This window comes from Ctenocephalides felis, unplaced genomic scaffold (genome assembly GCF_003426905.1).
Source record: "Ctenocephalides felis isolate EL2017-DRISC unplaced genomic scaffold, ASM342690v1 CF-g0.4_SCAFFOLD_03572, whole genome shotgun sequence".
Taxonomy (NCBI): Eukaryota; Metazoa; Arthropoda; class Insecta; order Siphonaptera; family Pulicidae; genus Ctenocephalides; species Ctenocephalides felis.
This window is the reverse complement of record NW_020539726.1, coordinates 44950809-44962012: the sequence shown is the minus strand read 5'-3', so window position 1 is coordinate 44962012 and position 11204 is coordinate 44950809. Positions and strand designations below refer to the sequence as shown.

General features: G+C 25.0%; 1 protein-coding gene across 3 annotated transcripts in view; it reads left to right on the top strand.

The window, feature by feature from the left end:
- The first annotated feature begins 4355 nt into the window (after window positions 1-4355).
- LOC113387615 (mannosyl-oligosaccharide glucosidase) overlaps window positions 4356-11204 on the top strand; it is a 36313-nt gene continuing 29464 nt past the window's right edge. Inside the window, exons 1-10 of one of the 3 annotated variants that reach the window (XM_026624966.1) lie at window positions 4357-4612; window positions 4817-5050; window positions 5180-5518; window positions 5714-5885; window positions 7787-7947; window positions 8032-8213; window positions 8366-8521; window positions 8580-8728; window positions 9294-9463; window positions 9914-10028. In XM_026624966.1, the coding sequence (XP_026480751.1) occupies window positions 4610-4612; window positions 4817-5050; window positions 5180-5518; window positions 5714-5885; window positions 7787-7947; window positions 8032-8213; window positions 8366-8521; window positions 8580-8728; window positions 9294-9463; window positions 9914-10028 (1681 nt within the window). In that variant the 5' untranslated portion in view covers window positions 4357-4609. Of the gene's footprint in view, window positions 4613-4816; window positions 5051-5179; window positions 5519-5713; window positions 5886-7786; window positions 7948-8031; window positions 8214-8365; window positions 8522-8579; window positions 8729-9293; window positions 9464-9913; window positions 10029-11204 lie in introns of all 3 variants that reach the window. The other 2 variants (XM_026624965.1, XM_026624967.1) reach the window with 2 other exon arrangements.

The following is an 11204-nucleotide window of genomic DNA, read 5'->3' as shown; positions in this document are numbered from 1 at the left end:
TTTGTTTGAAGATAAATACATTTATTAGTTTAATTATTATAACATGAACTATTATCTAAAATTCAATTTCCTATGAATTTCAACTTTCTGAAGAAGTTTTTGTCATTATCACTTTTAGTGATTTGCTAATTTTATGTCTTCTCGACATTTCAAGTCATTCTGTATCGCTTGACACAAAAATTGCAAAAAAGTATAAATTCTTCAGACAATGCCAATAACTTTCCTTATTTTTACTATATTAATAACACTTTTTACCCATAAAAGAGTTCATGAGCTCAACGAACATTTTATAATAAATATTATAGGTCTACGAAAAGTGGTTTAATTATAAAAAAAATATTAATTATTAAGTTTGGAATATTGGATCACTTTCTTAAGAAATACACCGTCCTAATCTCTAGAATCAGGAAGTTAAATCAACTGCTCTTAAGAAAAAAATTCCCATAGGTGTTGTTTTTATGATTTTTTTATTAGTTCTAAATATCTTATCCAAAATATTTCTTAACAAATTTTTATAACAAAATTGTTATTTGTTATTTATATTATTTGTTATTTATATATTAAGGCTACAAATGAAGGAGCCCTGAGAAGAGTGTGCAAAAAAAGAACTTTATTGAACATGATCCTGAAAAGAAAAGGAAAATGGATCAGACTCAGTCTGCAGAAAGAGTGCTTCCTACACGATATAGCCAAAGGTAAAATAAAAGGATTTAAAGGATTGGGAAGAAAAATGTAGATGATTGATGACTTTCTACGACTAAGTCAAAGAATAAGACCAGAGAGCTTGTAAACAGTATGTTTGGAAAGGAAAATGCATAAAAGTGATTGAAGATAATGGGAATAATAAATAATTATTAATGGGAAAGGTAATTATTGATTTGATGGTGCTGCTCTCACACCATTTACCTGTCTTCAAACAGATTACTATTTATTAGCATTATTATTTTATATTATACATATTTGTTACTTTTTATATTTATTTTTTTCGTTTTAGGAAAACCGAACAGATGTCTCATCAAGTAACAAATTATTAAGGATTCATTTATTTATTGGATCAAACATAATAAATTAATTTGTATCATATGTATAATTTGCACAACGAAATCAAAGCTTACTAACTCAAATAAACGATGAATATGATGTTACGAATAGTTCTATATTTCAAGAAGGATCATCCAAGGAAAACTTTAGGATTATATTAATTATGATTATATCAATAAAATAAAAATTCCTGAATACTTATCCGAGAAAAAAGAAATCATATAGAATTTAAAAATTAACATCCTATCAACAAAAGTGATTCAAAAATTTTAAAGAAAGGCAAAGATTTAGTGAATGAAATAAATCACATTAACTTAATTCCAACCGAATGAGAAAAATGAAATATTGAACAACACTGAAAATGGCATAAATTTATATGCTAAAATCATTGAAAAAAACATATTATATAGCATCTTTCTATTTTGTGTAAATAAATATATATTATTTATCGAACCTTAAGATGAGTCAAACCGTGACTTGAAACATAAGCTATTTTAATAAATACATTCTTTTCATTTTTTTTTTGTTATTAGATGGATATATATATATATATATATATATATTATTAATTTGATGGCAATAAAATTTGCACAAAACTCATTTACGATGAAGTAAGTTTATGTATCAGCTTTAAAAGCCATTTTAATCATTCCTTTATATAATTTAAAATTAAAGTAATTTAATTAGTTTATAAAATCTTACTGTTTATTTGTGTTATTAATATATATTAAATAATATTCTGATGCTGACAAAATTTTGTACATACATTTGATAAAGAAATTTCATTAGAAACACGGTTTTAATTATTATAAGAAATAAGAAAAACAATGAGCATTATAATTTATCATATATTTTATATAAAGTGATTTATTTGTTTAAATTTATTATCACTATAAATATATTTATAATTATTATTATCTTCCCAATAGCAAAAATTTAACAAATACTCAATCCAATGAATAAATTTCATTCTCAATCCAAATTTTTATATCAATTTTAAAATTCGTTTTATTTATTTTAAGAAATGCAAAAAATGATAAGTAATAATATAATAAAACTTGACTCTTTATTTTTATTATCACTACATAATATTTACTATTAATAATAGGTACAATAAAAGAAAAATTTGTGCGAGGCTCATTTTTGATGAAAAAAAAAAATTTTTTAATAGTGAAACTCGGTTTAAGTATTCTAAGAAATAAGAAAAATATTCTACAATATAATTTAAATCTTTTTTCTTATAATCACTGTATAATATTAATTAATAATAGATACAACAAAAGAAAAACTAGAACGAGATTCATTTACGATGAAGAAAATTTCTGTACTCATAGTAATATTCAGTTTAAATATTCTAAAAAATAAGAAAAATATCCTACAATATAATTTACATCATTATTTTTATCATCACTGTGTTAAATTTACTATTAGTAATAAGTACAACAAAAAATCAAAATTTGTAAGAGACTCATTTACGATAAAGAAAATTTCTGTACTAATAGTAATACTTTGTTTAAATATTCTAAAAAATGAGAAAAATGTCCTACAATATAATTTAAATCTTTATTTTTATTATCACTGTATTATATATTTACCATTAATAATATGTACAACAAAAATCAAAATTTGTTTGAGACTCATTTACGATAAAGAAAATTTCCGTACTAATAGTAATACTTAGTTTAAATATTCCAAAAAATTAGAAAAATGTCCTACAATATAGTTTAAATCTTTATTTTTATTATCACTGTATTAAATTTACTATTAATAATAGGTACAACAAAATTCAAATTTTGTACGACTCTTGTACGATGAAGAAAAATTCTTTATTATTACTAAAACTCATTTTAGTTATTCCAAAAAACATGAAAAAATATATTTTATTGTTTATTTTATACAATATTGTTCAATTGTTTATTTTTAATAACACTATATATTTTTATTAATAATATTCTGCTGATAAAATTGTGCAAACACTTCAATGGAAATTTCTTCCTTTCCTTCAATTGTACAACATCTTTTAATTATTAAAAATTACTTCAGAAACACAAAAAATGATATTCAATATATATTTATACAATAAACAAATGTTTATAACATTTCACTAAATGAAATACAACAAAATGGATTTTACAACTGAAAATCAAAATGGCGTTTGTGCAATGGACAAAAAATGTTAAAAGAAAATTCATGAAAACCATTTATAAATCATCATAATCTTCGTGCAATATATAAAAATGCATGATTCTAAACACAAAAAAATTTATAAATAAATTTAATTAATATAAAACTTACCCCGATCATCAATATCCACCTCAGCAATCAAACTTTGCATAAAATTCGGCCTGGTCTCCATCTCGTTTTCCAAGCTTAAGAAAAATATAGTTTAACAACACTTTTCTTACAAGAAAAACAAAACTTACAACACCTACGCGATTATAATCACTCAAGGATTATAAAAAGCTATAATTTATTATTTATAACTCACTATTTAAGTGTAAATAACGCTTTGAAAATTTTCACGACTTTCCTTGCGGGTCAGCCAGAGCGAAAAGGAAAAGGCGCACTTTTCATTTTTGTTTTGCGCTTCGAGCTTTTCTTCGGCGGCGGGTGGGGATGGAGGGAAAAACCATAGAAAAACGTTGGGATTTGAAATTGGAAATGACATATTAATTTAATAGTTAATTTGTGCTGATATTAATAGAATAGTATATACAGTAATTAATATTTAATAATAAATATTTTTATTGATATTATAAAGTTTGAATTCATAAAACGCTATTAATGTGTGTAAGTTATGAAGTTAACGGTGAGATTAAGTATTTATTAAATCAATACTATAATGTTTTATAAGTATTATATGTTTAAATAATGTTTAAATGTTAAATAAATACTATAAGTTAAAATTTAATCTTCAAATTTGAATCTCGCGCCAACTTCCTGATGTTCCAACTTTTACAACTAAGTTTAAACAGTAAAAATTGGCGGCATAATGATGCTAAAACTTTAAAAATTGAAATATAAATACAAAATATTTAAATTATTAACTTTATAATTTTAAAATTCATAAATATATAATCTTGAAATGTTTTCTAATTTTGACATTTGAATTGGGCGCCATTTTTCTGATGTTCTGTTGAAATTCAACAATAAAATTTGGCGGCATACTGATGCTAAAAAGTATAGAAATTACAATTATATAAATAAATTACAACATAATTACTATATTATTTCCTTGTTTTATAATTTATTATTATAAGATAAAATCAAACAGTTAAAAAAATCTCATTTTTCTCTTTACGTGGACTGTCAAGTCAAAGTGCTACTACTGTCAAATCAATGTCTAAAATATTGTAAAATAAAGAAATAAATATGTATATTAAATAATATAAATGCAATAAGTGCATTTTTTAACTTAAAACGCACAGATAAAATAATATTTATAACGTATATGTTACTAAATGAAATTTGCGGCTTTTTAGTGCCCTAACCTCAAAATTTGTGCAGATTCTAAATGAACCAAATATTCTGTGATAAAATCATATTCTTTATGTATTAATTACTAAAAATGGTAAATTATGAGTTTATTCCATATATATACATTTATAGTTTAAGTTTTACTGCATAGCTCATATTAATATTGATTTTACTAAAAGCCTCCTTTTAAAAAAATATTTACTTAATATTGCGTTTTCACACACACACACACACACACACATATATATATATATATATATATATGTATATGAGTTTTTGATAAATCTGTTTTATCCAGACCAGGCAACGCAAAAACAAGCCCCCAGTTGTGGAAAAAGCAGAGGTATCTCGAAATGGAAATAATTCTAATACACCAAAAAATGCTACAAAGAAAGCTGCAAGCAATAATAAAGTTACAGACATGTCGAAATGGAAAACTTTAGTCGGATGCATTTGCTTACTTGTAGCCTTAGGATTTGGTTACATGGGTTATTTGGAGACTAGGGTTAATACTCCTTTTGATGACCAAAAGGTAACATATAAATGACTATTTTTACACCCAACCAGCAATTAAATAAATACAAAAGTTTACATAACCTAACACGTTTTACAATTAATCTAATAAAACAAATAAATAATTAGTTATTTATCCTTTACCCAGATGGTGCCTCCTCCAGACCGTCAAGACATGCAGCGTTTTTGGGGCAGCTACAGACCAGGTGCCTACTTCGGTTTAAAAACAAGAGATCCGTTATCTTTAGTAACCGGACTTATGTGGTATTTTCCACAACGGTTACGTCCTGGAGGCGATGGTGTCAGACATTGGTGTGAGCAGAGTGATGAATTAGCCAGGTACGGCTGGTTGCAGCACGATGGCAGGAATTTTGGGTATCAGGAAATCATTGATGGGCAGTTTGAATTTAAGACTTCTTTTGTGAAGATGCCTGATTTGGGGACACGAGGAGGGGTTTGGACAGCTAGGGTATCTGTTGATAGCAAGGTAATAAAATAATAAGCTTGATAAGAGCCTGAAATAATATTTATTATTATTTATATAAATAAATATTTGTAGGCAATAAAATTATTAGCATTATACTTGAAATTAGTTTTAAATGTTATTAAAAATATTTTACAATGGTGATAAATAGTTAATAGGAAGTATTTAATACAATTATAATTTTTATATTTATTTTAGAGACCTACACAAGAAGAAGTGTCTTTAATTTGGTATACAGCTCTTGATGAACGAGACACAAAAGGTTCAAGTGAAATTAAAACATACTCAGCAAGAAAATCTCTTATAACAGGAATGCAGGGTTATACAAAAGGACTCGGAGAGTTTACAATATCTCTATATAACCATACAGGTAAATATTTAATCCAAAATTCAAAATAACTAATTAACACATTCAATTGATTACAATTACAACAATGAGCTGACTTTTATAAATCAAAAACATAAACTATTATGTACTGAAATAATAAAAAATTACACTCATTTACAATTATCAGTCAGTTTTTCTTAAATTAATAATTTGAAGAATTATTTTCATAATATTAATTTTTTTCTATATACAATTAATATATTAATATCTTTCTTTATATGTGATTGCTCATCTGCTCTATCTGATCCACTTGCATTTTTATTTAATCTATCATTGTATACAAACACTTTTCCAAATTGTTGGCAAATTGCACGATTAGTACCAACTTTTAACAAGGTGATACATCAAACATTACTAATTAAGGCCGATATCACTATTATCAAACTTTGCTAAGGTATTTGAAAAAAATATTTATAGAGAACTAATTCCTTCTGTTAAATCTTTAATTTCTACTAATCAACATGGATTCATGCCTGCCCGTTCTACAAAAACAAATTTAATCTGTATTAAACAATATATAGCTGAGAATCTTGACACTAATGGATAAGTTGATGTCATTTACACTGACTTCAGTAAAGCTTTTGACAAAATTGATCATAACATTCATCTTACTAAATTATCTAAGATTGGTCTTAATTCTTCACTTATTTAATTTTTCAAGAGTTATCTTCATAATCATAAACAGTTTGTCTATCTTACTGGATTCTTGGGCAATATTGAAATTATCAGTTCAGGTGTTCCTCAGGGATCCATTCTTGGTCCACTAATTTTTATTATTTTTATTAATGACATACCTAAGATTATTAGCTGTCCTAAACCATACCTAACATACCTAAGATTATTACAGTCTTAACTTGACTTTTTCCACTTTTGGTGTGTCAATAACAAATTACATTTAAATATATTAAAGTGCAAGTCCCAATACATTTTGATTATAAAATTTCTAACGCCAGCATTGATAGATGTAATAAAATATCAGACTTGGGAGTTTTATTTGATTCTGGTCTGTTTTTCACAGATCATATAACTGATATTTGTAATAGAGCACATAAATCTTTAGGTTTGATGCTGAGAAATTGTAAACAGTTCAATTCAAATAAAGCACTTCTTTGCCTGTACTATTCTTATGTACGTTCAAAATTAGAATATGGTTGAATCATTTGGTATCCTCATCAAATCAACAACTCTGATGCGATAGAGAAGATTCAACGAAAATTTCTGAAACATCTCTATTATAAAACATATAAAATTTACCCTTAACGTGGCTTTGACCACAACACTTTACTAAAATAATTTGGTATTCCTTCCCTTGCCTCACGTCGATTTATCTGTACAATTATGTTCTTATTTAAACTTTGCAATAATTCTATAGACTGTTCTTTTATTCTTAACGAACTATCCTTTAATGTTCCAAAGGCTATCTACGCGTTCACAATTATTTTTCAATTATCCTACTCCTAAATATAATTCTCTCTTAAATTCGCCTATTTTACTTATGTCCTCTAACTTTAACCTAATTAATAATGAAATAGATATTCACAACACTTCACCCAATCAAAAAATCTCCATCTGCACAAGTTAACCTTTTTATTTTCTTTTCAAATATCTCATTATTTTATCTCATTCTGTATATAAATATTATTGCTACATTCTGCATTATATCTAATTTAATGTTAATAACTGTATATTGCAATTTTGTATATATTTTAATTGCTATTCATTATGTAAAGTAATTGTATTTTTGAGTCCTCTTAGAAGAAATCTGTGGGCTATATATTTAAAAATAAATAAATATAAATTATTACTAACATAATAACAAATTTTATTTTTTAACACTTATTAGTCAGTTTTTCTTCAATGATTTAATTTTCTTTTACATTAAGGTACTATAACACACGAATCCTACCTGAGCACCATTACTCCTGGTTTGCATGTTCTGCGAGATACTCTGATGACCGGTTTACGTCTGGTTACTGACAGAAATAATAAACAAAAAAAATTCATTGCTTTGGCTGGTGAATTGTTAGAAGAACCTGAAGGAATGGTATGTAATAAACAATTATATTTATTATTGAATAAGTTATATTAAATGGTGCTTTACTTTTACTCTCTCAATTATTATTTTAAGGTGGATCCAAATTTTATAGCAACTCAAATAACTGTTCGGACCCCATTTGAATTTGATGTTGTTTTTGAGACCGATGAAGTAGAAAATAATTTAAAAGGTGAAGAATATACAAAAGTGCTTGAGGAGCATAGAAAGAAATTTGAGGACAAGTTTGAAGATTTATTTGGACTTAAAAAGAAAGGGTAAGCATAATATTAATTCTTAAAAAATAAATATATTCAGTAAATAGAAATACTATTGAATTTGGAACATAATAACTAAAACTCAAATTAATGTTAAATAGTGTTTTAAAACTTAATTAAGTCTATAAATCTATTTTTTATATTTATTTTAGCTTCTCAGAGAAACAAATATCATTTGCACAAGCAAGCTTAGCGAACATGATAGGTTCTGTTGGATATTTTTATGGATCATCTAAAGTTAAAAGCGAATATACTAAAGAACCTGTGCCTTATTGGAAAGCTCCGTTGTATACTGGAGTACCTTCTAGGTAATAGAAATACACATATATTATTTATTATATATATAACTTATTATATATTGTAAAGGAGTTTCTTTCCTCGTGGCTTTCTATGGGATGAAGGATTTCACAATCTTTTAATATCGACTTGGGATTTAGATATATCTCTGGATATCATGGAACATTGGTTTGATTTAATGAATGTTGAAGGATGGATACCTCGAGAGCAGATTCTAGGTATATTGTTAAAGATATAATATATAAAACACAATAACCATAGATTTTTCTTTTTAAAATTATTTCTAAATCTCTTCTAAATTAATTGAGATTTAATAAATAATTTATTAAAGACTATATCTATATCTATATCTTTATAAAGATTTATAATACATATTTTTGTCTTTTTCAGTAAAATTATATTAAAATCTCAATTAAGACTTTTCTTTATTAAATAATTTATTAAAGAGTAATGGTATATAATATTAACTAATTTGTTTTTTATTAAAATAGTATTTAAATTAAGAACTAAAAAATTAGATTATATTCTTCAATGAATAATTTATTAAATACTAAAAATAAATATAATATAGCTATATGTTTTTGTTATTAAAATAATATTTAAATCTCACATTAGATTATTATTTAATAAATAATTAATTTATTAAAGTCTGAAGATATATAATATAGCTACATATTTAGATTTTACTTAAAATTGTATTCAATTTATTATTGATTAATAATCTATGATAAGGTTGATTCAAATTCCAAATAACATTTTTTCAATAAATTTGTTTTTTTCTAGGATCTGAAGCCCTAAGCAAAGTCCCTGATGAATTTGTAACACAACGTAACACCAATGCAAATCCTCCAACATTCTTTTTAACTTTAAAATCTATTTTGGAAAATTATTCAGAAAAATTAATAGAGGATTCAAGATTGCAACGATTGGAGAGATTATATCCACGATTACAGGTATTGAATATTCTTATATTATTAATATATATATGAAAAATATAATTTTATTTTAATTAATATAGCAAGGCTTGATTTTTTATTAATGTTTTTATTCTGCGATCTGTTTATACAAAATTATGAGTTAAAAATATACATGGAAAAGAAAACATTCTTATTAGATATTAGTATAAAATATCACTAGATAATTTACTATTAGTATAAAATATAATAAAAACAAAAAGCCAAAAATAACGTAATATTATAGATGTGGGTGTTGAATATATTAAAATTAAATACATATACATACATACATACAAACACAACAATACATATTAAATATGTAAAATATAATAAACAAATTATAATGAAAAGAAGAATAATATAATAAATCAGATCTGTGGGTAACATGGGTTTAGATATATAAAAAACAATTACTAAACTAATAATAATAAACAATTATCATCACAGGCTTGGTTCAATTGGTTCAACACAACCCAAAAAGGTGAAATGAGTGGCTCTTATCGCTGGAGAGGTCGAGACTCAAACACTAGGAAAGAACTGAACCCGAAGACTCTCACATCAGGTTAAAGAATACAAATAAATTTTTTGCATATATATTTGTAGACAATCTACTACATTTTAAGACAATTTATAAGATTTTCAGATGATTTACAACATTTTCAGGCAATTTACAATTTTTTTAGACAATTTACAACATTTTCAGACAATGTACAAAATTTAACGACATCTTTACTAAATTTTTAGATAAACTACAACATTTATAGATATTTTTATCAAATTTTTAAACAATTTACAGCAATTTTAGTTGATTTATGACATTTTCAGATAATTTTCATCTTTTTTGGACAATCTACAACATTTTTAGACAATCGACAACATTTTCAGAATACTAACAACGTTTATGAACAATCTACAACATATATCAATATTTTATAATATTTGCAGATAGTGTACAAACATTTGGTGAAAGGTTTACCAAATTTTTAGACAATCTACAACATTTTCAGACAATTTACAATATCTTTAGACAATTCACAACATTTTTAGATAATTTACAACATTTTTAGATAATTTACAATATTTTCATATACTCTACAACTTTTTCAGACAATTGGCAAGATTTTTAGACAATTTACAACATTTTCAGACAATCTACAACATTTTTAGATAATTTACAACATTTTCAGTAAAAATACAACATTTTCAGATACTCTACAACATTTTCAGACAATTTGGAACATTTTCAGACAATTTGGAACATTTTCAGACAATTTGGAACATTTTCAGACAATTTGCGAGATTTTTAGACAATTTACAACATTTTCAGACAATCTACAACATTTTTAGATAATTTACAACATTTTCAGTAAAAATACATTTTCAGATACTCTACAACATTTTCAGACAATTTGGAACATTTTCAGACAATTTGCGAGATTTTTAGGCAATTTACAACATTTTCAGACAATCTACAACATTTTCAGTAAAAATACATTTTCAGATACTCTACAACATTTTCAGACAATTTGGAGCATTTTCAGACAATTGGCAAGATTTTTAGACAATTTGGAACATTTTCAAACAATTTGCGAGATTTTTAGACAATTTACAACATTTTCAGACAATCTACAACATTTTCAGACAATTTATAATATTTATAGACAATTGACAACATTTATATAGATTGGTTTTTTAGTCTATCTACAACATTTGTATCCAATTATTATAAATATTTTAT